The 27,546-nt window shown below is 45.6% G+C and overlaps 1 protein-coding gene and 1 pseudogene across 3 annotated transcripts in view; both read left to right on the plus strand.

The window, feature by feature from the left end:
- Boc (BOC cell adhesion associated, oncogene regulated) overlaps positions 1-7,972 on the plus strand; it is an 86,778-nt gene extending 78,806 nt beyond the window's left edge. For all 3 annotated transcript variants that reach the window (XM_045148021.1, XM_045148022.1, XM_045148023.1), the window contains exons 13-20: positions 210-391; positions 1,471-1,576; positions 2,194-2,316; positions 3,968-4,189; positions 5,152-5,387; positions 5,559-5,635; positions 6,094-6,284; positions 7,257-7,972. In XM_045148021.1, coding sequence (XP_045003956.1) covers positions 210-391; positions 1,471-1,576; positions 2,194-2,316; positions 3,968-4,189; positions 5,152-5,387; positions 5,559-5,635; positions 6,094-6,284; positions 7,257-7,444 — 1,325 coding nt within the window. In that variant the 3' untranslated portion in view covers positions 7,445-7,972. The remainder of the gene's footprint in view (positions 1-209; positions 392-1,470; positions 1,577-2,193; positions 2,317-3,967; positions 4,190-5,151; positions 5,388-5,558; positions 5,636-6,093; positions 6,285-7,256) is intronic.
- A 1,723-nt stretch (positions 7,973-9,695) lies between these two features.
- LOC123460173 lies at positions 9,696-11,473 on the plus strand (annotated as a pseudogene).
- The last annotated feature ends 16,073 nt before the right edge of the window (positions 11,474-27,546 follow it).

Raw genomic sequence — 27,546 nt, forward strand, 5'->3', positions numbered from 1 at the left:
GCACAAGGTGGCGCATGCGTCTGGAGTTCCTTTGCAGTGGCTAGAGGCCCTGGCATGCCCATTCTTTCTCTCTTTCTGTCTCTACTAATAATAGTATATAAATAACAACAATAAATAATCTTTCTGTCTGTAATAAATAAATAAAAATAAAAACGTTTTTACAAAGGCAGAAGAAGACATGTTTCTTGAGAAAGAATCTCTCTCACCAGGCACCTCCTATAAGTTCCGAGTCCGTGCTTTGAACATGCTGGGGGAGAGCGAGCCCAGTGCCCCATCCCGGCCATATGTGGTATTGGACTACAGTGGCCGCACGTACCAGAGGCCAGTGGCTGGCCCTTACATCACCTTCACTGACGCAGTCAATGAGACCACCATCATGCTCAAGTGGATGGTAAGTGACCTTGCCACCGACACCATGGGAAGACGGTGCCCAAGGCTCCTGTTGGGCAAGGAGGAACCATTTCCCTTGCCTCTGTCTTCCCCTATGAGGCCTGCCAGGATTCTCCCATGCAGTGCACAACCCCCCGTCAGCCCCGGTCTGGTGGATCTTGGAGGCTGTTGGGAGCCAAAGTTGCAGTTAGTAGTCTCTCATAACCTGAGGGAGCCCCCCCGCCAAGCTGGTGCCCACTTCAGATGACATACCAACTGTCCTCCTGCCCTTCCCCAGGCACCACAGGGATTTCCAGCAGAGCCAGACATATGATCCTCATGCTTCCAGGGAGGATCGTCAGGGTGTGGTTCCTGGCTGCCCTGGGGCTACTGCGCATTGGTCTCCCAGAGGTGTCCAGGCATCTGTGGAGCAGGGCCTTGAGTGGCCATGAATACGTCAGGAAGAAACACCCGGGGGGCTGTGTCAGAGGACAGCTCGTTTGTTTGTTTGTTAGGGGAATGGGCTTCTAAGCATTCGTGTAGTGGAGGGAAAAGGTACAGGTCAGGGTCACAGGGGGATTGGCTGTGTGAAGGCTGCTGGCTGATACCTCATTAACATATAGGGACCTTCCCGGTGAGGGTCACATGGCCACTGGGAAACCAAACCTAAGTCTTACCAGGCCGTCCAGGTGCCTCAGGCGAAGGGAGGGAGCAGCCCATTCCTGCCAGATTACTGAAGTCTAGGCCTGCTTCCACCTCCTGTGGCCTGGGGCCCTTAGCAGTGGCTGACAGCTCAGGCCTGTTTAAACCTCCAGTGACTGGGGCCCTCAACTGTGCCTGACACAAGAGGACAGTCTTTGAAGAAATATAGCTTGTTTCTTGTCTCCACAAGTTTGGGGTCCCTCCAGGCAGAATAAAGCAATGCCTGATCTCTGAAACCTTCTAAAGAGAGCCTCAGGGGCATCTTGAATGTCTGCCAGGGGCCCCCACGAAATTCAAACTGTGGACTGAGGACACACTTGCACAGCCCAGCAGTTTTGCTTCGACGCTCATTTCTCTGCTCCGCTAGCAACGTGTCTGTCTCTCCTCCATTCCCCGTAGTACATCCCAGCCAGTAACAACAACACCCCAATCCATGGCTTCTATATCTACTACCGACCCACAGACAGTGACAATGACAGCGACTACAAGAAGGACATGGTGGAAGGTGAGCAGAAAGATGATACGACTTCCCACTCTGTGAAGGGGTTCTGGGTGTCGGTGAGATCTGGGGACTTATGAAACCTGGCTCCAGTTTTAACACAAAGCATTCTGTGCCCCATGTCATTGGTTCATTCATGACACACCTGGAGCCATCTAGTTAGAATACCCACAGATGGGCTGGAGAGATGGCTTAGCGGTTAAGGCACTTGCCTGCAAAGCCTAGGGACCCATGTTCGACTCTCCAGATCCCATGTAAGCCAGACACACACAGGTGAGGCAAGCTCAAAGTCACACGTGTCCACTAGGTGGTGCAAGCGACTGGCATTCAATTACAGTGACTGAGGCCCTGGCATGCCAATTCTTTCTCTCTCTCCCTCTCTCTAAAATAATAGTAATAATTTAAAACAACACAGACTTCTTTCCCATGATCATGAACTGGACTATGCGTGGCACCTAGAAACTTCCCTCCCATGTTTCCCCCGCCTTCTCACCCTAGTGTCAGAGTGTCAGCAGCTTGGACAAATGGCCCTGCCTGTGTCTGATTGTGTTATGCGGGGGGGGGGGGGGGGGGCAAGCACACAATGTGTGCATCACCATGGCAACTCCTGCTGTTCCTCCCAGGGGACAGGTATTGGCATTCCATCAGCCACCTGCAGCCAGAGACCTCCTATGACATCAAGATGCAGTGCTTCAATGAAGGAGGGGAGAGCGAGTTCAGCAACGTGATGATCTGTGAGACCAAAGGTGACCCTCCCTCCCTTCCTGAGAACCCCCAAAGTGGAGGGCAAAGCCAGTCTTCTGCACCATGCTAGTATCTCTTTTCCAAGAAGACCTCTTATTTCCCAAGTAGCCCAGACTTCACCGTTTGTCACCCTTGGGTGTGTCCCTCGTGTTGACGTGAATGGGTTGCCACTGGGATGGCTTTAAGGACTTGGACATTAACCTACCCATGAATTCATTAGGAACAGTACCTATTCTTTTTTAATTTTTAATTTAATTTTATTGTTATATTGTTATTATTATTTTTTTTTTTTTTGAGGTAGGGCTTTGCTCTATCCCAGGCTGACCTGAAATTAACTCAGGGTGGCCTCAAAATCACAGTGATCCTCCTGCCTCTGCTTCCCAAATGCTGGGATTAAAGGTGTGTGCTACCACACCTGGCAGAACCCATTCTTAAGCTGGAAGCATTCTCTATGTGCTTTATTCCTTGGTGTTTGGTACTTACGCTAACTCAACTACAGCCTCATAAGATGGGGGAAAACTTGAGCGGCAGGAATGATGTATCTTGGCCAAGCCTACACTAGTGGTAGAGCCTGCTTTGGACCAGGATCATCCAGCTACAAGCCCAGGTCATTCTCTGCACTAAAACCTGTCACACGTATGCATATGATATGATAACTTGTTGATATCTGCACACTGGTTACATGGGCAGGCATCATTGTTTCTAATTCTTAAAATGCTCCAAGGCTCATTGCCAAGGACATAATCTGAAGCTCACAGAGGAACTGAGAGCAAACAGATCTCTCTTGTCACTGGGGCAACACCATTCACACCCACTTTGCACTGCTCTCAGTCACGTCCTGGTAAATACAGGGGGTAGGGGTGGAAGGGGCGTGGTGGTGGAAGGTTAGCAAGCTCAGGGAGGAGGGTGTGAAAGAGTTAACCATGCAGGCACACTGGCAACAGCAAATGCCAGGGAAGGCATGCAATTTAATTTATAGCTTAGTGGTAGATCATCTGCCTGGCATGCGCAAGGCCCCAGGTTTGATCCCTAGTATGGGGAGAAAGAAGGTGGTAGGGTTAACTTTCCATCTTTGAATTTGCATGTGCCCCTTATTGTCTGTTCCTCTGAGTCCTCAGATGTTCATCTTCTCTTCAGCCAAGTTACTGGTATACTTCACGTCCCTTAGTCTGACTAGGAATAGAAAACCCGTGGGTACATTCTTCCACTCCCAGTTCTTTTGCTGGTTTCACAACTATATTTTCTTTCCCATGTCCAGCAGTTACTCTTTCAGAAAACACTGTGCCACCTCTTTCCAACCCAGCCCAGTGCTTGGCTCACAAACATCACTACAGAGTCTCAGGGTGGCCTCGAACTCACAGCGATCCTCCTACCTCTACTTCCCGAGTGCTGGGATTAAAGGCATGCACCACCACGCCCAGCCCAAACATGTTTTATTTTGAGGTATAAGGTTCAGGTCACTTCAACAACCACCAAATTTCACATTAGATACCAATCTCATGCTGAATGTGGCCTGGATTCAAATAAAGACCCTGTCTTGTGCATTTGGCCGCGGTTCCTACGCCGTGGTATCAGGGTATTTTGTTTTTCTATCTGCTGTGAAGAAAGTGTCCAAGAAATAGACATTGAAGTGAGTTTTGTCCATAATTGCAGCTCGGAAGACTTCCAGTCAGCCTGGTCGAATCCCACCCCCAACTCTGGCCCTCCCACAGCCACCACCTCCAGAAACCATGGAACGGCCAGTGGGCACTGGAGCCATGGTGGCACGTGCCAGTGATCTACCCTATCTGATTGTTGGGGTCGTCCTGGGCTCCATCGTTCTCATCATCGTCACCTTCATCCCCTTCTGCTTGTGGAGGGCTTGGTCTAAGCAAAGTGAGTATCTCTCCGCAGGGCACAGGGAGAAGGGGTCCCAGCCCACCTTGGAGGCCTGCACCCAGGGCAGGGCTGGAGAGCCAGTGCCGCACCCTCAGCTGTTCAAACTTCTGGGAACCTGGGGTTTCTCTGAGTCACAGAATCTGCCAAGGGCCCTTCCCTCCTGGTTCATGCCCCTCCGTCAAGGGCAAGGCAGAGAAGCAGATGCCAGTCTGTCCCGCAAATCTGTGGAACTTGGTGCATATTTGGCTCCATCCTCTGACGTCAGAAGCTGCTTCTCTGACCTCATGTTCAGACTGGAATTACTCCTTCCTCTTCCCTTAAGCACCTCCTGCTCTTCTCTCCCTGAGGATGCCTTGAGTGCTCCCCGCATTTTAAGCTAAATTGACTTGCTCACTAATTTCATATTTCTCTCTCTTTCTTTCTTTCTTTCTTTCTTTCTTTCTTTCTTTCTTTCTTTCTTTCTTTCTTTCTTATTTGCGGGGGAAAGAAAGAAAGAGAGAGGCAGATAGAGAGAATGGGCGTGACAGGGCTTCCGACCTCTGCAAAGGAACTCCACACGCTTGCACACCCTTGTGCATCTGGCTTATGTGGGTCCTGGGGAGTCGAACCTGGGCCCTTTGGCTTTGCAAGAAAGTCGTTTTAGCCACTAATCCATCTCTCCGGCCCTTGCTCACTAATTTCTGCTTCAGATGGCAACACCTCTGACCAACTTCCCTCACCCAAATAACAACCCTTGCACTCACTACCTGTCCCCCAAACTGTTGCCCCAGCATGTCTAGGGGCACTGGGTGACAGGAAGATTAAGAGAAAAAAGTCTCCATCGCTTTGACAGTGTTGTCTCCCTACCTACCTCCTGGGCCCTGTGTGGTCAGGAGAGTGGGACTTCTTCAGCTGCTTGCAACTTCCTTTGCCCAAACATCCCTCTGCCCTTCTGTTTTTTTGTTTTTTTTTTTTTCCAGAACATACAACAGACTTGGGTTTTCCTCGAAGCACCCTTCTATCTTCCTCCTGCCAGTACACCATGGTGCCATTGAGAGGACTTCCGGGCCACCAAGCCAACGGCCAGCCCTACCTGGGTGGCATTAACAGTCGAGCCTGTGCCAGCCGGCTGCATGGGGGCAGGGGCTGTCCTGTGGCTGCCATGGGCTGCCCAGGTGCAAAAGCTCAGCAGCAGTGCCCACGGGAGCTTCTGCAGGTAACATGCGCCGAGGCCTGGGCCCCTGACGCAGAAGAGCGGTCGGCCACTTCCTGGGGCTTCTCCCGTCTTCCCCCCTTGGGTTTGTGGGTCAGCTACTTTGAGTCAAGAGGCCTGAAGTGTTCCCCGGATCTCTCACGTGCCTTTTTCATCTCTCCGTCCTTTGAGCAGCGGGACAACACCTACAGCCCGTTGAGGAAGACCACTGTTGCCAATGGATGTGACCCCCAGAGCCGCCAGGTTGCCAGGTGACCACGCCTCTCCCACCTGCTTTCATTCCCAAGCCCCAAAACCTTCCTTCTCTTGAGCTCCTTTCACCCTGAGGCGTGTGACCCAGAGCTGAGCAATGCTTCACTCAAGCGTCCCCAAGCATCCCAGCTGCGTTCCCCAGGGCCGTTACCATACAGGCAAGGTGCTCTGTGTCGCTTCTCCAAATGCTCACCTCACTGCGTGGCCCAAACCACACGTGGCTCTGCCGGCACGCCCCTCACCATCCGATCACATCCTCCCACACGGAGCAAAGCCCATACTGGGTGTGATGGGTGGGAGAGAACTTCTCCACGCTCACAGGGTCGCTAGCAGTGCCTGCCCTGAGCGCTGACCTGCACGGATGCCCTCAGACAGAGGAGATGCCAGGGCAGCAGGAAAGTCCAGGCCCACCCTTGCCTCGCCTCACTTCCCCCCAACTTATCCCGTGTTATCACAGAGGTCCCACATCCAGCCCGGACAAGGGCTCTTGCTTGTACACGCTGCCCGATGCCTCCACTCACCAGCTGCTCCAGCCCCAAGACCGCTGCCACCTGCAGGAGCCACCTTCAACCACGTGCCAGGCAGGACCAAGGAGGACGCCTGAGGGTCCTGGCCTCAAAGCTTCATGGGACCCCCCGTTTCACACAGGTCAGCCGGGGGCAGGGTGGGAAAATGACACCCATAACCCCGTAAGTAGTCTTTGAAGGAGGTGTTTGAAAGTGGGGGTAAACTGCTGAAAGCCTGCAGGTCCGTGGGGGTGTCCCAGACTGCTGCCCAACACGGCAAGGGTGGTCCTGGAAGGCTGAGAGAGAAGACCCCCTCCACTTGGGAAGAAGTTCATTTGGTCTCTGCATTTCATAGCCACTTACAGATTCATCGCACTAAGACATCTCTACGCCCTTGCATTGCTGGGTCTTGTCACTCAGTTAGACAAGAGTCTCATCAGCCTTCAGGGATCCAGTTTAACACGTCACGGCATGGCTGTGCTTTCATAGCACTTGTTTTCCCAGGGGCTGGGGACCCTCAGGGATCAGCAGCGTCCTAGTTGGGGCACAGGCCAGTTTTCAGATCCAAATCCCAAGGTACATATGTCCATCACATGACCTTGGACACTGACCCTGGGGTCATTAAATTCTAAAAGATAGTCACTCCTAGAGCATACCCAGCATTATGAGAACTGGATTCAATTGGACCAGGAGAATCAATTGTGATGTGGACTTGGCAGCCTGAATCTCGAAAGAGCCAGGCTTGTTGGGCATAGCGGGGCATGCCTTAAATCCCAGCAGTCTGAGGCCACCCTAAGACTACGTAGTGAATTCCGGGCCAGCCTGGGCTACAATGAGACCCTACCTCAAAAAACAAACAAACAAAGGAACAAAGCAAGAGCCAGGCTCCCTTCATGGGCACAACTCATTTCATCTGCCTCAGGGCACAAGGCAAGTTGTTGAGAGAGTGAGTTCTCAGGCCCTGGCTCAGGCACTAGCAAGGGACCCTCCCACCTCAGCGGGGCCCCTCATCCTGGGCCAGGGTGAGCAGCGCCTACACAGGTAGAAGAGATGAACCCGAAGACCACGTTGTCAGTCTGAATTTTTAACATCTTCCACTTTCTTTTTCCCACAGGGCCCCAGTGCTGCTTGGGCCTTGTTCCGGTTGAAGAAATGGACAGTCCTGCCTCCTGCCAAGTGGTTGGAGGAAACTGGTGTCCCCAGCACCCCACGGGGACCTACACAGGACAGGAGCCTGGGATACGGCTCTCTCCCAGCCCACCAGCCCATGCATCTTTTGAAACGCCACCTCCCACAATTTAGGTTGAAGCCGATATCCCAGAAAGACTATATATTGTGTTTTTTTTTAAAAAAAAAGAGTCAGAGAAAGTTGGTATTTATTTTTCTATTATAGCCATATTTATATATTTATGCATTTGTAAATAAATGTATATGTTTTTATAATTCTGGAGAGACACACAGAATCCTCACATTTGAGGTTCAAAGAGGGAAACAAGTGCTGAGGAAAAGAGTCCAGCAGGAAAGAAGAGCCAGCTACAGGCACCGTGCACAGAGCCTGCTGGAAGGGAGACACCAGGCCTGCTGTTCGTGAAGACCAGGAGGGAAGAGGCGGAGGCTGTGGCATTGCAGGCCGAATACGCCCCTGAAGACGGCCGGGTCTGGTGGCACAGGACACATTTTCAAGACGGCATGGGGCGGACCCACATGTGAACAGCACTATAAGCATTAATGAACCTTCCAGAACCAATATCCCATGGCAATATATCTCTGTACAAACAAACACTGTAACTTATAAATAAATGTTTAGTCTTCCCTGTAACCTCCAACTTAGTCATGCATGAGTCAGCATTTTCTTTAGCCATTAAACCAGTCAGGGTAGCTTAAGAAAATAGCCACTTGTGATGTTTTCATATCTATCAAGCGATAAAATGAAAGCAGATTTTTTTCCTATATATTTTTTGTTTTTTGTTTTGTTTTTTGTTTTGTTTTTCAAGGAAGGGTCTCACTCTAGCCCAGGCTGAACTAGAATTCACTATGTAGTCTCAGGGTGGCTTCAAACTCATGGCAATCCTCCTACCTCTGCCTCCCGAGTGCTGGGATTAAAGGCATGCGCTGCCACGCCTGGCTGCAATGTTTTTCTTTTTTAAAACATTGAACATTCTCGATGTTTGGACTAGTGTAGAATTCATTAATGACTTTAACCCGAGAGGGAGAAAACATGCAATAGACAAAGAAGAGCAGATGTAAAGTTCCCTGACTGCACTTAAGGTGAGCTTTGATCATAACATAGGAATGAAACTATTAGCGGTGTGAGTGTGTGTGTGTGTGTGTGTGTACATGCGCGTGCATGTGTAGACCAAGTATTTCCTCCCACAGACTACCTGGTTGTGATATACCTGAACTTTGGATGTCTGATGAATTCACTTCCCTTCATGCTGAAGATATCTCACCATTACTAGAGTAGTTGACTCACTTAAAACCAACATTTATTTAGAATTGTCCCATCAAAGGGCCATCCCTATCATCCATAGTTGTTTTTTGTTTGTTTGCTTTTGTTTTTTTTTCTCAGTTGAAAATCTAAAACCTTCATGTGTAGAACAGGGCCTAGAAGGAAACTGAAGCTTACAATGGAACTCTTCACACACTTTGAACTTTTGAGTGTGTATTGGGGGAGGGGGTGATGAAGGAGGACAAGGAGGAATTTTATAGATTTCAATGACGTTGAGAGTTGAAACGCCACTTTAGACACTTGATCTCATTAAGCGTCCCTTTGCTTCTATTCGTAAATTGAACAACAGATTGACTGGGATAAGTCTACCCCCTACTGGCCACAACGGGTACTGCACCCGCTCTTAGCTGTGCAACTTTTGCCATAAAAAGGTGATGTGAGAAAGAACTGTCATCAAAACACAACGTGGTTTTTAGGAAAGAAGTATATTTAAAATATTTATTGAAATATCTGCAAGGAACACAGAATCATAGGAAAGGAGGAATGGGGCCGGGGAGAGAAGGAAGACTGATTTCCAACCCTGGCATTCGATGTCTGGAGGTGACTTCCGGGAGCCGGTGGAGCTAACATTCCCCATCTTTGCTTTGATAACCCTCGTATCTGAGCTGTAGCTCACCTCTCAGTTGGTTAGAAGCTTTAAAAAAAAATCATTTCTTTTTGGTGATGATCAAAGTGGGTTTATATAACGTATAAACTACCTACCTTTTACACAGTATTAGAACTGTAGTTACACTGAACAACCTTATCTGTTTAAAAAAAAAAAAGGGCTGGAGAGATGGCTTAGCGGTTAAGCGCTTGCCTGTGAAGCCTAAGGACCCCGGTTCGAGGCTCGGTTCCCCAGGTCCCACGTTAGCCAGATGCATAAGGGGGCACACGTGTCTGGAGTTCATTTGCAGAGGCTGGAAGCCCTGGCGCGCCCATTCTCTCTCTCTCCCTCTATCTGTCTTTCTCTCTGTGTCTGTCGCTCTCAAATTTAAAAAAAAAAAAAAATTAAAAAAAAAAAGTTCTGGTAGTGCGTGGTTTAAAGTCTCAAACATGCTATCAAGTGGGAACGTGGGCCTTAGAGATGGCTCTGAGTAAATCAATGCATGCAAGAAATAGATACAAAGACAAACCTCTTGATTTTGCATATCTGGCATCGAAATATCCAGATTTTAAGCAGCATGTTCAGATCAATCTGAATGGAAGAGTAAGTCTTAATTTTAAAGACCCTGAAGCAGTCAGAGCTGTGACTTGAACTCTCTTAAAGGAAGACTTTGGACTTTGTATTGATATTCCACTGGAGAGACTAATTCCCACAGTTCCCTTGAGACTTAACTATATTCACTGGGTGGAAGATCTGATCGGTCACCAGGATTCTGACAAAAGTACTCTCCAAAGAGGAATTGACATAGGCACCGGGGCATCCTGCATCTATCCCTTACTTGGAGCAACCCTAAATGGCTGGTATTTTCTTGCAACAGAAGTGGATGATATGTGTTACAATTATGCCAAGAAAAATGTGGAGCAAAATAGTTTATCTGATCTCATAAAAGTGGTTAAGGTGCCACAGAAGACACTCCTGATGGATGCTCTTAAGGAAGAATCTGAGATAGTCTATGACTTTTGCATGTGCAACCATCCATTTTTTGCCAACCAGTTGGAAGCTAAGATTTCCTGTGCCATGTTATCAAGACAGAAAGCATAAAGGAAAAGCAACAGATTGGGCTATATAAAAAGGGGGTAAATTCTCGGAATCCTCGAAGACCTCCACCTAGTTCTGTAAATACAGGAGGCATCACAGAAATAATGGCAGAAGGAGGTGAACTAGAGTTTGTGAAAAGGATTATCCATGACAGTTTACAACTTAAAAAAAAGATTAAGGTGGTACAGCTGTATGCTGGGGAAAAAAATGCAGTCTGGCTCCACTGAAAGAAGAGCTTCGCATCCAAGGGGTTCCTAAAGTCACCTTCACTGAATTCTGTCAAGGTCAGACCATGAGATGGGCCTTAGGTTGGAGTTTTTATGATGATGTCACAGTTCCATCACCTCCAAGTAAATGCAGAAAACTATAGAAGCCAAGGAAACCCATTACATTTGTAGTGTTGGAATCTGTGATGAAGGAATTATCCCTCAAAGCATCAGCTTTAGGTTCCGAAACACTGGAAGGCATAGTAGTTGTAACAACATGGATAGAAAAAATTCTCACTGATCTGAAGGTCCAACATAAACGAGTTCCCTGTGGAAAAGAGGAAGTTAGTCTTTTCCTGACAGCCATCGAAAATTCTTGGATTCATCTAAGGCGAAAGAAAAGAGAGCGAGTAAGACAACTGAGGGAGGTTCCTCGAGCTCCTGAGGATGTCATCCAAGCCTTGGAGGAGAAAAAGGCCACTCCCAAAGAGTTGAGTGGTAGCCAAGGTGTGGCCCAGAGACCCCAGGAGAGCACCTTGTGTGGGCCTACTGTGCTTGAAGGCGAATCTGTCACTGTAGGCAGCCAGTGCCCAAGCCAGGAATTACTGTCCCAAGAAGAAACCCCGGAAGCTATGGAGGATGAAAGGAATGAGGAAACAGGAGGGGTGGACAGCATGGAAAATTGTAAAGGTTCTAGCAATGGAGCCCAGGATGGAGAAGCTTCTGAGCAGTTCAGCCACTCAGTGGCTGAGAAGGGGAAGCACCTGCAAGGAATGGCTGGACAGTACCTGTTCATGTGTTTGATCAATGTTAAGAAGGAAGTGGATGATGCCTTGGTGGAAATGCATTGGGTTGAGGGCCAGAACAGGGATCTGATGAACCAGCTTTGTACCTACATACGTAACCAAATTTTCAGGCTTGTTGCTAGTTAACCTTGAACTTTGTTCAGTCAGAAAAATGTCTATACAGGGCTGGCAGTGTAGCTCAGTGGCAGTGTGTGTGCTTGGTATACAGGAGGCCCTGGGTTCAATTCCTAGTATCAGAAAAAAAAAATCTCTAAACCTTTTGCTTTGGAAGCTTCTGTGAGGCAGCAACAGGAATTCAACATTGTTCCAGTAATAACATGTGGAATCATCTTAAAAAGCAAAAACTCAGTTGGCCATGGTAGCTGTTTGTACTACCGGTGCTCAAGGTCAAGGCTGGAAGATTGCTGTAAGTTCAAGGCCAGCCTGAGCTACATAGTGAGATGCTGTCTCAAAATGAAAAAGAAGAAAAGAGAAAAAAAGAAACAGAAGCAGAAGTGAATCCAAACTAATAAATAAGCCCCAAACTCCACCCCCTTTTAAAGTTGCTTGAAGTTGTAGTATAGTAGGAGGAATTCAGGAGAAGGAGTTAAGGTTATCAGCAACAACAAAAAGCCATTGGTGAACTCAGGAGGAAATTAAAGCTAACTGAAGGTCGTCACCTAGCTTAAGGGTGATGCTCTGAGACCAGAGGTTGTGGCATCTATCTGGGTCAATGTTGCCTAGGGCATCATGGGTCTCTCACCCAGTGTTGCATGGTGAGGAGGTTAGGGTTAGGACTCGTCCTCCATCAGAGGCAGTACAGCTGAGCAGAGGCCTGGAGTTCTTTTTTAGACTCCTTTAAGACTTAACCTGTCTGTATTGGGTATCGTTGATCAACCCAGTCCCCAGAAAGAAACAGGCCTCAGGGTATGTGGCTGGATAGTCAGGGAGAGAACTCTTAGAGCCATGGACAAGGGCCAGTGTGGGGAAGAGCACACTCCTGACTCAAGGCTGTTCTGATGTCCATCTCAGAAGCAGAATTAGGTAAGCAAAACTTTGAGATATGGGTGAGACACAGCAAAATGGACCCATACCAGGGAAGAACAGGACACGGGGGGTCGGAACTGGGGGCAGCTGGGAGGTCAGTTGCTGGCTCACAAACCTGAGGGTGGGTGCCCTCTGATCCCATGGGCTGGCTGTAAGAGTGTGAAACTCCTTTTACTGTTAGGTGATGGCCAGAGGGCGGGACTCTGTGGTGCTTTTCCTCCAGTGCTGGGACGGATGGCGCTGTGGGCAAAAGTTAAAATGGCCAGAGTCCCCTTGACCATTGGTCCCCAAGTAACTCAACATGGGTCAAGTGTGGCCTCGCGCTCAAGGTGAGGCTGCTTCCCCTAGTACAGTGAGGGGAGAGGCCAAGAATGCCCACTTGGGAGCAGGACTGGCTTCTCACAGCCACCTCCTGCCCAAGCAGCACCCTGGTGGGCTTACTGTGTGTATGTGAGGTGTTTAAATTCCCCAAGACTCAGTATGTACTCTTATCATAGATCCAAGACTGTATCTATAAAAATCAAACAGAACTGAAGCTAAAACTTTGGGCCCATGCTGTCTAAGTCAAGATGAAACAATGGAGCGTTAGCTGTGTTGTCAAATTCCAACTCAAGTGGTGTGGGTTTAACTATGGAGTCAACAGACTTAATCCATACTTGGGAAGAAAAGTCCTTGTTGGTTTTACTGTACAGTGAAATCTGCAAAAACTTATTGAGTGGGTTTTCTGTCTCTTCACTCTTGTTGCAATCAGAATCCTGGAGTTTCAGACAGGGAAGGAGGCTCTGGGCTTAACCAGTTGCTTACTCGTAAGATAATACAATGAAGATTTATGTAACCCCTCTGGCTCTCACACCTAAGAAGTGTCTCCTTATTTCCAGAAACCAAGCACTTTAGGCCTAAAGTGATTGCTGGAGACGATCTCTCAGAGACGTAAATCTGTCTCATTTCTCTCATCTGTATCAAGACCAACAAAATGAATCAAGTACCACCAGACAAAGGCCCAGGTCACTGGAAACCATGAAGAATGCTTAGAATACTGATGGAGTTGCAACACATATTCAGAGAAAAGCCTCCTTACTGACTGACTTTGCAAGATGTGCTCCTCAGAACAGACTGTGCAGAAACTGTGGGAGACTCAGGAAGCTTAAAGTGCCGCCCTTAGCAAGCTAAAGCGAGCTGCTGTGCTATGTCCATCTGTGGTCCTTGAACCTTCAGCCCCTACGTCCCTGTTTTTTCTTGGAGGGGCGTTGTTTTTCTTTTCTTCTTTTTTTATTAATTAGTTTTGTATTCATCAAATACAGTCAGTTTGGTATCATTATTAGGCTCATCTGTGACCTACCCCCTCCCCATTGGCCCTTCCTTGTTGAGGTATATGGGTCATGCATTGTGGAGTTAGCCCACAGTTATTGATACGATACATGTCTCTGCATATCATGACCCAACATGTGGCTCTGATATTCTTTCTGCCCCCTCTTCGGCAAAATTTCCCTGATCCATGTTGGGTTCATTCTTAGTCTGCTTCACTGATGAGGTGTTGGCCTACGTCCCTGTTTTGTTAAGTCAACAAGAACAGAGTTACAATCTGCATTTCTTTCCTTGTTTGTTTGGTTGGTTTGGATTTTTGTTTTTCGAGGTAGGGTCTCACTCTAGCCCAGGCTGACTTGGAATTCACTATATAGTCTCAGGGTGACTTTTTTTAATGCAAGAAAGAGAGAGGGAGAGGGGGAGAGAGACAGAGAGGGAGCAAGAAAGAATTGGCACACCAGGGCCTCTAGCCACTGGAATCAAACTCCAGACACGTGTGCCACCTTGTGAGACCTTGCGCATTTGCATCGCTTTGTGCGTCTGGCTTACGTAGGTACTGGGCAATCAAACCTGGGTCCCTAGGCTTCATAGGCAAGTGCTTTAACCGCTAAGCCATCTCTCCAGCCCCCAATTTGCATTTCTTATTCTAAGATAATGTTGGCAAAACAGTTTGTCTTTTTCCCATGTTCTCAGAATTTTTAATTAAAACAATGTTTATTTTCTAATGATCCAAGAATTAAGAAAAGGATGTTTTCTCATGGATTGCTGAATAATAGTTTTTTTTTTCTTGCCAATGGCAAAATATTCAAAATACCAGAAAAACAAAGTTTCCAAAATACAATACTTAACAGATGTTTTCTTACAATTATGAGATTCAGCCTACTGCTCCACAATAATTAGGTGGTGAGTGATGCAGACAGTTCTAAAGATAATCAACTTGGAGAAAAGTTGGTAAAGCTATATGATGGGATCTGGTTTTATGCCCTCAGTTAAGCTCACTTTAAAGGAAGAGGACTGTTGTAGATGACAAGGAAACAGAACTGGTGAAATATGTCAGAACTCAGAAAAATTTGAGAACACAACTATCCTAAAGATCTGGGGGCTTCACTTCATTCATTTCATTCGTTTCATTTGTTTCATTCATTTCATTCATTTCATCCACTTCATTCATCTCATTCGTTTCATCCATTTCATTCATTTCGTTCATTTCATCCATTTCATTCATTTCGTTCGTTTCATCCATTTCATTCATTTCGTTCGTTTCATCCATTTCATTCATTTCGTTCATTTCATCCATTTCATTCATTTCGTTCGTTTCATCCATTTCATTCATTTCGTTCGTTTCATCCATTTCATTCATTTCATTCATTTCATCCATTTCGTCCGTTTCATCCATTTCATTCATTTCGTCCATTTCATTCATTTCATTTGTTTTGTTCATTTCGTTCACTTCATTTGTTTCGTTCGTGTCACTGGTTTCGTTCATTTCACTCATCTCATTGATTTCATTTTCTGGTGTAGACTGGATGGGTGGAAGGACAAGGCCTCCTTTCTTCCGCAAAAGAGCAATCTCTTCCTTTAAGGCTACAATCCTTTCCGACTGAGCTTGGATCAATTCGGTGATCTTCTGTCTGGCCACAATATCTGTTTTCTGAGGGCCCTGGAAGGCATTGCCCTGTTGGAAGAAAGCACCTCTCTGCTGTAAGCATCATTTGGAATAGAAAAGACACCCTGCTCTCTCACTTTTTGTCTCTTAGGAGGGCCCATTTTACAGTCAACTTAGACAGCCTGTGCACCTTAGTCCCATGCTTAGAAATGTGTGCCTAAGAACTTTTGAGATGTAAACCCATTTTAGATAATATGGTGAGAACATTGCCAAGTTACAGTGTGCTCATATATTAAAGTTCCCATTAAAAATGTTAAAAGTGAGCTGGAGAGATGGTTTAGCACTTAAGGTGCTTGCCTGTGAAGGCTAAGTACTCATGTTCTACTCTCCAGTTCCATGTAGTCCAGACATACAAAGGTGAGGCAAGTGCAAGGTCACACATGCCCGCTAGGTGGCACAAGTGTCTGGAGCTCAATTGCAGTGGCTGAGATCCTGGAGTGCCAATTCTCTCTCTTTCTCCTCTCTCTCCCACTTGCTCTCTCTAAAATAAAAAATTAAAATTAAAAAGAGCCAGGAGTGGTGGTCATACACCTTTAATGCCAGCTCTTGGGAGGATGAGGTATGAGGAACACCATGAGTTCAAGGCCAGCCTGGAGCTAGAGTAAGTTCCAGGTCAGACTGGGCTAGAGTGAGACCCTGCCTTGAAAAAAAATTTAATCAATTAAATAAAATAAAAAGAAAATTTATAACTATAGTACAAAGCAATAAGAACTTTAATTGAAGAAAGAGTAACATGTCACCTGACCTAATCAAGAGACTTAAAAAGAAGAGCTAGGCTGGAGACATGGCTTAGCGATTAAGGCATTGCCTGCAAAGCCAAAGGACCTCAATTCAACTCCCCAGGACCCACATAAGCCAGATGCACAAGGTGGTACATGCATCTGGAGTTCGTCTGCAGTGGCTGGAGGCCCTGGTATGCCTATTTTTTTCTCTCTTTCTCTTTCTGCCTCTTTCCCTCTCTCATTCTCTCAAATAAATAAAGAAAATTAAATATACATATATAAAAAAAAAGAGCTGCCTATTTTGCCTTGATTTGTTTTCTTTTGAAACCTCCAAATAGGACTAATTTCTAGAAACGCCCCCAAAGACACCCTGCATGGAGCACCGTTTGTGCAGGATTCTCCCTGGAAGAATGCAGAACCATTCCTTCTCTCGTGCCTTGATGGTGGGGATGGATCGACTCGGTCACTAAGTAGAACATCTTAGAGTGATTTAGGGGCTACGACGGCACATCAATTTGTGAAAGAGAAGCGGTGATGTTCATTAAGCATTAACTCTTCTACTCCAAAACAAGTAAGTTATATAGATCAATAAATCGATTAAAATAGCAATAAACCAAGTTTACCCCATCTATTAAAGGAAATAGACTATACCCACATGTGGCAAGATGTCTTCTTAATGAGTGCTCCAAACAAGCATGAACTGTATGTATTATTCTAGTTTTCCACAAAAGTAAACAGACACAAGAGATTGGCTGGCTGGCTTAGCGTGAAATTATTAAGGACATTTAGTTTAGGTTTAGAAACAGGTTGCTGAAACCAAAGTCATGGTTTTTCTGTACTCCTATCTACTGTGGCAGACCTTCAGAGCAAGAACTACCCCAAATAATTCTGCCTCTTCTCCCACATGCAACTTTCTTTCAGAGGCTAAAGAGCTAAACACTGGCTGTACCCAGCTTGTCTTCCAGCAAGGGCTAGCTAAGTGGATACAAGCAGAACATGCCTAATTTTATAATTTTTTTGGCTTTTGTGAGACAAAGTCTCGTGTAGTCCAAGCTGACTTGGAAATCTTTTTTTTTTTTTAACTTTTTGTTGTTTATATTTATTTATTTGAGAGCGACAGACAGAGAGAGGAAGAGACAGAGAGAGAGAGAATGGGCGCACCAGGGCCTCCAGCCACTGCAAACAAACTCCAGACGCGTGCGCCCCCTTGTGCATCTGGCTAACGTGGGTCCTGGGGAACTGAGCCTCGAACCGGGGTCCTTAGGCTTCACAGGCAAGCGCGTAACCGCTAAGCCATCTCTCCAGCCCCTGACTTGGAAATCTTGAACTTGATATGTAGTTAAGGATGACCTTGGGCTCCCTGATCTCCCTGCCTTGCCTCCCACATGCTGGGACCACAGGCATGTGCTACCACACCCAGTAACTTTTCCTTTATTAATAAAAAGATTAATTTTTTTTTTAAAGCCAGCACATGGCAGCAAAACAGAGCTGAGGCAGCTATCTTATGAGTGGGAAGGAAACAGAGAATCACCCTGATACTGACCTGATAGACCCCTTACCCCTCAAGCCAGAACCTTCAGTCACTTCCCTCCAGACTTATGGTCACATGAGAAAACATATCTCTTGTTGAAGCTTCTTCTAAAAACCTACATGATCTGCCAACCCAAGCCCCATCATTTCAGCAGGCCACTTGGAAGTTACCATCTTTGCTCATCCTTTTCCTCACCACACCCAATCAAATTTGGATTCTTCTTACTTTGAAATGTCCCTTGACACCCACTCTTTCATTTTTACCAACTACCTCTTAATTAAGCCCTAGGTCTTTGGAGGCAAACACACCAAGCTAACTGTAGTGGGCATGAGCTTGAGAAAGTTACTTCACTTCTCCAAGCTTTGAACTGTTCTGCGGGGTTTTTGTTGTTGTTGTCCTTTGGTTTCTTGGTTTATTTGTTTGTTTGTTTGTTTCAGTTCTAGGGAATTAAACACAAAACCACATGCATGCTAGTAGGCGCACAGTCTACCACTAACAGTCCAGAACCATCATGTCTTCAGGATTAAATGAAATCTCCTATGCAGAGACTGTCAATGGGAAGATACGCTAGGGTGAGCTGAAGTTCTCTGAATAAGCCACATCCTACACACGCTAGAATGGTGTGATTGCGGAGTGAAAAACCGTTGCAGCTCAAGAGCCAAAACCACCTGGGGCTATTTTTAGCCCCCTTAAGATCATTAATATTATGTCCAACCTCTATATCTTACATCTTTGTAACTGTGCTAAAAAAGTTTTAAAATTCATTTACTTAGCAGACTGCTATCCTCCAGCAAATCTATCTAGAGCTAAGAAAACCCTAAGATAGCATCTGAAACCTATAGAAGAGATCAGTGTCATTACTGTAGCTTCCTGATGTCTCCATCAAGGGAAATGCATAGATTTATGGCTTTTCTTTGTTTTGTAACTACAAAAGTTCATATAACCTTTTCCGTGGTGGGACGCAGTATTCAGAGTAAACTTGATCCATGTCCCAGGCCATTGTCACTCACATGTGGCTCTGAATAAACTTACTCACTTTGGTGAAAGAGCTTTGTTTTACACTAAGTAAAGCTATGCTATATAAGGGGTCATAGACTACTGTTCCCCCTCCCCCTTCATTTAATTGATCTCCTACCTCTAAGCTCTTTCCTCTTCCATGTGTCTGGAATTATCAAAATACAGAAAGTCAACCAATGTCCACTGGCTACTAATTCTGTTTAGGCTTTCACTTTCTCAAATGCTACGTCGATGCTCCACTCAGCATTTTCCCAGTAGACAAAGGGGCTTTGATACTCAGCATTCTAATCTGCCTTTCATATTTAATCTCTACGTATGATCTTTCCAAGCCTCTCAAGCTATTCATTCGTCATGTAACAAATCTTTCTTACGATGGGGTTTTACCTTAGACCAGTGATTGCTGAACATACATCAAAATCAGCCTGGGAGGGTTGTCCAGTGTGCAGGCTGCTTGGCCCATCCCCGAGCAGACCTGGTCACTCTTGGGCAGGATCCCCGTTTCAATCAGGTTCCCACATGATGAAGATGCTGTTCCCTAGGGGACCACAGTTTGAAAACGCCTGGCTTTTGCTATTTCCAGGGCGCTTGAAGCAAGAGGCTGGGGGGATGGCTCTGCAGCTGAAATTCTGTTGTACAAGCATGGCAACTGGATTTGGGTCTTCAGAAGGCATGTGAAACCTGCACACACTCACAAGCTTCTATAATCCTCCTGCAAGATGGGAGGTCGAGGCAGGAGGGCCTCAGAAGCTCACGGACCAGCTAGCCTGGTGTACACTGCGTTGAATAACAGAGAGAGCCCGCCCTAGACAAGGTGGAAGGTGAGGATCATTCCCAGTGCTGCCCTGTGACCTCCACACAAGCCCTGTAGCACACAGGCATCCACACTCACACACAAACACACACACACCTCATACACACACAAAACAATAAAAAATGAAGTGAAAATATAAAACAATAAAACAAGACCAAGATAAACAACTGGCCTTCTTTCCATTCTTTCCTTTCCTTTTCTTTCTTTCTTTTCTCTCTCTCTTTTTTTTTTTTTTTTTTGGTTTTTCTAGGTGGGGTCTCACTCTAGCCCAGGCTGACCTGGAATTCACTATGTAATCTCAGGGCGGCCTCGAACTCACAGCGATCCTCCTACCTCTGCCTCCCGAGTGCTGGGATTACAGGCGTGTGCCACCACACCCAGCACAACTGGCATTCTTGAAGATACTAGAGGAGGTGCCAGGTTCCTACAAGGAAAGGCTCGGTTTGGATAAACACTTATTAAGCAAGCATTATTAAGCTGGGGCGATGGCTCGGTGGTTTAAAGGCATTGGCTTGCAAAGTCGGATAGCTCAGGTTTGATTCCCCTGTACCCACATAAAAGCCAGATGCACAAAATGGCACATGTATCTGGAGTTTGTTTGCAGTGGCAAGAGGCCCTAACACACCCATTCTCCTCCCCCCGCCCCGCCTCTTTTAGTCTCTCAAGTAAATAAATTATACTTTTAAAAAATGCTTATAAGTAAGTATTATCCATCACATGCTATGTACCAAGTACAATGTTCGGCTGTATAAGAATTATATAGCAGAAATTTGAAAAATTTGCAAACATTTTGACAAGTTAACATGTAAGATCCCATAATTCAAACGAGACAAACATATTGGAAATGAATGCCCAATACCAAATTCAGGGAATTAAACTTGGCACCATCATTTATACCTAAATAACCTTTCTCCTCAAAGACCAAGGAAAACCCCTTAGCTGAGGTTTGATTTGAGTCAAGGGTACCCAAGAGGCATTTAATTAAGCTAGCCCCCCAGGAGGCCCACTCAACACGACCAACACTAAGTTAGTGTTCTTAGCGAAAGATGGTCTGGAAGCCGTGCAAGATCAGGGGCTGTTTAAACACTGGGACTTTCATTCATGGGACCGGCTAGCTCCCTTCATACAGAACTTCAGGACCTGAAAAAGGTCTGAAAGAAAAGGAACGTACCTGCTGGGTCTGGAGTGTGTTCAGCCGAGAATCAAGTTTCTTCTTCTTGATGTATAAACCATCCATCTGATGCAGCTTTTTGGTGTGCTCCTTAGTCTTCATCATTAGCTCCCAGCGCATCTGAGCAATCTTTTCCTACCAGGCAGAGCGGGGAAATGGATTAGGTGAACAAGATGGAACAAAAAATGTAAGTGTTCAAATTTGGTCAAAACCACCATGTTGGGCTGTTAATCATTTAAAGTGCTTGCCTATGAAACCAAAAGACACAGGTTCGATTCCCCAGGACCCACGTAAGCCAGATGTACAAGGTGACACATGAGTCTGGAGTTCGTTTGCAGTGACTGGAGGCCCTGCAGTGTCCATCTTCTCTCTCTTTCTCTCTAACTATATCTCAAATAAATGAATAAATAAAGTATTTTTTAAAAATCAGGCAGCAGGGCTGGAGAGATGGCTTAGTGGTTAAGCGCTTGCCTGTGAAGCCTAAGGACCCCGGTTCGAGGCTCGGTTCCCCAGGTCCCACGTTAGCCAGATGCACAAGGGGGCGCACGCGTCTGGAGTTCGTTTGCAGAGGCTGGAAGCCCTGGCGTGCCCATTCTCTCTCTCTCCCTCTACCTGTCTTTCTCTCTGTGTCTGTCGCTCTCAAATAAATAAATAAAAAATTTAAAAACAAATCAGGCAGCAACTGGCTATATAGCTCAATGATAGAGCCCTTGCCTAGCATGTACAAGGTCTTTTGCTAGAAAAGTAGTGAAATTTAAAACCAATCATGCAGGGGCTGGAGAGATGGCTTAGCAGTTAAGGCGCTTGCCTACAAAGCCAAAGGACCTCAGTTCAATTTCCCAGGACCCATGTAAGCCAGATGCACAAGGTGGCATATGCGTTTGGAGTTTGTTTACAGTGGCCATAGGCCCTGGTGTGCCCCCCCTCCCTATCTCTCTCTCTCTCTCAAATAAATAATTAATTTTAAAAATAAATGCGTATACCACCATGCCTGGAAAAAAAAACAATCATGCAAAAAGAGAACAGACATATATGTAAATTGAATCAGGAGCCTACATGAAAATGTTAAATTTTTAAAAAGTAAGCTCAAAGATAAAAGTAGGTAAATATAAGATATAGCTAGGAACCAGTCCCTCATTGAGGAATAACATCAGTATACATGCTGACTTCTGGCACTCATTATATAAAAGAAAGTTGACGATAACTTGGGCAGCAAATTTCCATTAGGGCTCTTACCCTGTCTTGGATTCAAAGTAGGTGCCTTGAGTGGCCATACATTTACATGGTCGCTTTCTTTCCCTCTCAAATGAGTCCAACAGATTATTGTAGTCTGCACATTTCCCTAAGAAGGACAGTTCTATTGACATGAACACTTGGTGATTTTTTTTTTTTAGCAAAGTGGTAAATCTTGGATTATTAAAGATGAGATTGGGTCCCTGGTCAAGCCAGCACCAGGAACCTTTCCTCTAACCGCTTTGTTGATGAGAAACTGGAAAGGTGTCTATCTCTGAACCCGGCTGGATCTGGCCCTGTCTCATCCCGCAGCTCAGGGAACAAGGCACAGGCCGTAGCGGCTTCACAGGCTCTCCAGCCACATAGTCTGTGCCTTGTTGGAAAATTGACATAGGACATAGACGTGTGTCCTAAGTTCCAGGTTGGGATAGAACAGCAAAACTATTCAACAGTGCTCAAAGGCCAGTGACTCCATGTCGCTCTGAGAGCATTTATACTTTAATGAAGGCCTCTGAGAGGAACCACTCTGTGGTCATTCATTCATTCATGCTATTCCATGTCACATTATATGCCCTAGGTTCCAAAACCCAGTGCCGTACTGTCATTTCAGGATAGACGAGTCCCTCCAAGTCAGCAGTAAAGTGACACAGAACCCCACCTCCAGCTGCACACACATTTCACAAGAGCCACCGAAGGCTCACCAAGATTCCAAACCCACCCAGACTGATTTACCAGATTTACCCCTTACCTCCCACATCTTCATTTCCTTTGCATTCATGAGCTCCTTTCGAAGTTTTTTGATCTTCAGTTCTTCAAGTGTCGAATTCACAGAAAGTGTCTGAAGGGCCTCCAGGTTTACCACCCGACCAAACTTGCTAATCATTAGCTCGCGGACAGTTTGTTCCATTTCTAAAAGACAGTCACCGTGTCAGGCTGCAGCCACACCTCCCATGGGTGTCAAATAGATGACGCTGATGACAGTAAAACTCTAAGGAACAGCGTTTGCGAGATGGCAAAAGATGCTCTGTCACCAGCTGATTTTTCCTCTGCTGCTTTCAATCAAAATGCCCATTTGTGTTCTTGTCAATTTCTGAGCTCTGTCTGACACGACTCATTTCTCCCAAGTGGCTCTGATCTGCCCCTCCTCACACAATTCAGGATTCATTATTACTATTTTGCCCAATTTTTGAAATCATTGCACTCTATATAATATCTTGTGCTAAAACCTAGAGCAGGAACTGTATAGAACTTTCCATCTTGCTCCAAACAAGAGGGTCCTCGTGGTGGTTCTGCTCTGTTGTTTCCCCCACTTCGTTTCCACACTTCTCCTTTATTTCACCCTACATCTAAACTTAGAAATTAAGTGAAAGAGCATGTTTCAAAACCCATATATGGCATCCTATTTTTATCGTGCTCTAAGGTAACGGATTACTTAGGAATACATATATATGTGTAAGAACCATGTTTATTTTTGTTTATTTACTTGAGAGTGACAGAGAGAGAAAGAGGCAGAGAGAGAGAGAAAGAGAGAGAGAGAGAGAGAGAGAGAGAGAATGGGCACGCAAGGGCCTCCAGCCACTGCAAACAAACTCCAGATGCGTGCGCCCCCTTGTGCATCTGGCTAATGTGGGTCCTGGGGAATTGAGCCTCAGATCGGTATCCTCAGGCTTCACAGGCAAGTGCTTAACCACTAAGCCATCTCTCCAGCCCAAAACCATGTTTTTTTGTTTTTTTTTTTAATAATGAGACACTAAACACACAATTGGAAATACGAGTTCTCTCTGGATATGAGGAGACAGAATGTACCACCCACAGGCAGGTGCTACAATACAGTATTGGTAATATGAATGAGTTAGGAGGTGAGTTTGTTGAATCAATTTTGTTGGAATATTTCATAACTTACAGGTGTTTCATATACCAAACATAAATAGTATTTGAAAAGTTAGTTATCTTTACATTGCACATATTACACATTACCTCAGTTCCAAGTAGACTCAGAACACAAAATAATAATAATGGAGAAAACTATAGACAACCGTTTTGTAAAAATCTGGCAAATAAAACTAGATACACTCAGCATGCATGAATAGTTACTTTGAAATATATATTCATAGAAGGGTCAAACAGCCCATTATATGCACTTCCTCAAACACTAAAATATTTAAAATTTTGTTTATTATTACTTAATTTCTTTCTCTCTCTCTCTATGTATGAGAATACTGTGGTGTGCATGTGAAAGTCAGAGAACCCTAAAAGTGTCTGTGTCCTACCTTCTTTGAGACAGTCTTGTTTTGAAAAAAAAAAAATTGGGGGTGGGATTTGAGGTAGGGCTTGCTCCAGTCCAGGCTGACCTGGAATTCACTATGTAGTCTCATGCTGGCCTTGAACTCACAGCAATCCTCCTACCTCTGCCTGCTGTGTGCTGAGATTAAAGGCATGCACCACCATGCCTGCTAAAAATTTTTTTAAATATTTATTTATTTGCAAACACAGAAAGAAAGATAGAGAGGGAGAGAGCCAGAGAGAGAGAATGCACAAACCAGGGCCACCTGCCACTGCAAACAAACTCCAGAAGCATTCACCACTTGGGGCATCTGGCTTTATGTGGGTGTTGACAAATCCAACCAGGGCCATCAGCCATTGCAAGCTAGCTCCTTAACAGGTAAGCCATCTCCCTAGTCCTGAAACAGTCTTGAACTGTAAATGAGCTGCCAAATTGCAAAGGAACGTTAGCTATGTGGCCTGCTCACATCAGCATCCCCTGGCTCCCCATCCCGCTGTCACAGGCCCACTGGGATCATAGTGTCACACATGCCACTTCGCATCCAGCTCTGCATGGATGCTGGAACACTGGCTGGTAGGCTTTGCAAGTAAGTCCTTTTAACCTCTGAGCAAAACTCCTTTTTTTTGGTTGTTAGAAGACTTAAAAACTATTCTTGTAGCAATTTTCAATAATACAATACATTGGGGCTAGAGAGATGGCTTAGCAGTTAAGCGCTTGCCTGTGAAGCCTAAGGAACCTGGTTCGAGGCTCAACTCCCCAGGACCCACATTAGGCAGACGCACAAGGGGGCACATGTGTCTGGAGTTTGTTTGCAGTGGCTGGAGGCCCTGGAGCGCCCATTCTCTCTCTGTCTCTCTCTCTCTCTCTCTCTCTCTCTCTCTCTGTCACTCTCAAATAAGTAAATAAATAAAATTGTTTTTAAAAAGAATACAATACATTGTAATTAACTAGTCACCGGGTTATACAAGATCACTTCTTTTTTTAAAAAAATAATTTTTTGTTTACTTTTATTTATTTATTTGAGAGTGACAGAGAGAAAGAGGCAGATACATATAAAGCGAGAGAATGGGCGCGCCATGGCCTCCAGCCACTGCAAACAAACTCCAGACGCATGCGCCCCTTTGTACATCTGGTTAACGTGGTCCTGGGGAATCGAGCCTCAAACCAGGTTCCTTAGGCTTCACAGGCAAGTGCTTAACCACTTACCCATATCTCTAGCCCAAGAGTACTTCTTAATTTACTCCTCTTGTCTCACAAATTTTATACTCAGACCAAATTCCCCCAACCTCCTATCCCACCCCACAGGCCCCTCCTCATTAGGTCAGGACAAAATGGAGTCACCAAAGACAGCAGGGTGTCGACAGACACAAGGAAGTGGATCATCCACATTCCTCAAGAAACTGCCCAGCCATCAGCCCTTCCTTGCCTAACAATGCCCCAGGTCTAGGTTTCCTGCCCCCTTATGTTGTGGTCACTGTTCTGGTGTCACAACCTGGCTTTCTTAGAAGCTCCCCTAAAGAAACCCTTTTTTAAACTTTTCCCTTCCTCACCTTCCCCCAACCGAAGAGCTCTATATAGCCCGCTATCTGGAATCTCAGGTTGGCTGTGCTCCGCTCTTGAGAGTCAGTCCTGGCATCTCACATTTTTCGCAAATAAAAGCTTCCATCTTTGCCTCAGAGTGGTCTCCGTGGTCTTGGTCACTCCTGAACCTGACACTGCTAACCACCACATTCTACAACTTTTCCATGCTTTCTCCCTTCCTTCCTCCACTCTCTCACCACTCCCCTCTTTCTGGCCTTGTGATGTGACCCAGACTGGCCACAAATTTGTGACCCTGCTACCTTAGCCTCCCAAGCTGTTAGGATTACAGGTGTGTGCCACCTCTCCTCACAGCTTCATTTTTATACTCCAAGTAGTAGAGATCACGTGGTGTTTGTCTTTCTATCCCTGACTTACTTTCCTTGACATCATGTTTGTCCCAAATGACAGAATTTCCTTCTTTTTAGAGGCCGAATAATATTTTTTTGTGCATAAGTTTCACATTTTATCTACCACTGGTCGAAATGGGTTGAGTCTACATTTTAGCTACTGTCAGTCAACACTGCTACATTAAACATAGTAGACTCCCGTTGATATACTGAGCCCATTTCCTCTAGATACATAGCCAGGAAGGCTGTTGGATCAAAACTCATCATTAGCCAGGTGTCACAGCACGTGCTTTTAATCCCAGCACTCGGGAGGCAGAGGTAGGAGGATCGTCATGAGTTCGAGGCCACCCTGAGACTACATAGTGAATTCCATGTTAACCTGAGCTAGAGTGAGACTCTGCCTCAAAAAACAAAACAAAACAAAACAAAAAAAACCTCATCTTTATGACCTCTAAATAGCAGAAAGTTTTCTTTTTAAAAAATATATATTTTATTTATTCAAGAGAAAGAGGGAGAAAGAGAGAGAGAGAGAGAATGGGCATGCCAGGGCCTCCAGCCACTGCAAACAAACTCCAGATGCATGCGCCCCCTACTTGTGCCTCTGGCTTAGGTGGGTCCTGGAGAGTCAAACTAGGATCCTTTGGCTTTGCAGGCAAGTGCCTTAACCACTAAGCCATCTCTCCAGCCCAGGAAAAAGGTTTCTTAAACAAGACATACATAGTATATATACCATAAGGAAAACAGATAAAATTAACCATATTAAGGTTTAAATGCTTTAAAAAAAAACTTTAAAGTAGCTATGCTACACAGTTAGCAAAAATTAAAAGTGTATTTAATGGACAAAAATAGTAATGAGCCCGGCGTGGTGCCACACGCCTTTAATCCCAGCATTCGGGAGGCAGAGGTAGGAGGATCCCCATGAGTTTGAGGCCACCCTGAGACTACAGAGTGAATTCCAGGTCAGCCTGAGCTACAGTGAGACCCTACCTCGAAAAAAAAAAAAAATAGTGATTCTTTAAAATCAATACAAAAATAAATAAATAAATAATAAAAAGTAGAAAGAAAAAATGGACAAAGGAAATGACAGCAAGTTCCAGAAAGGAGCATGGCAGAGAAGTGTATTGAGATGTTTGACTTCACCAGCAACGTGAGACATATGAACAAAAAGCACAAGGGCTGGGGAGATGGCTCAGAGGACAAGGGGCCTGCCGGGCAAGCAAGAGTGTGTGGGCTCAGATCCCCAGAGCCCACTAAAGCAGACTGTGCCTATAATTCTAGCTCTCCTGTGGGAAGATGGGTAACAGAGATGGGAGAATCTTCTGGAAGCTCATGGGACAGCTAGCCTGGGGAACTCAGTGGTGAACAATAGTGTGAAACACTGTCTCAAACAAAGAAGAAGGTAAAAACCAACCCCCAGAGTTGTGCCCTGAACTCCACACACACACCATGGTATGTATGCAATCACTTTCACACACACACGCAGATACAGAAAGAGAGCCACAATG

This window comes from Jaculus jaculus, chromosome 4 (assembly GCF_020740685.1).
Source record: "Jaculus jaculus isolate mJacJac1 chromosome 4, mJacJac1.mat.Y.cur, whole genome shotgun sequence".
Classification (NCBI taxonomy): domain Eukaryota; kingdom Metazoa; phylum Chordata; class Mammalia; order Rodentia; family Dipodidae; genus Jaculus; species Jaculus jaculus.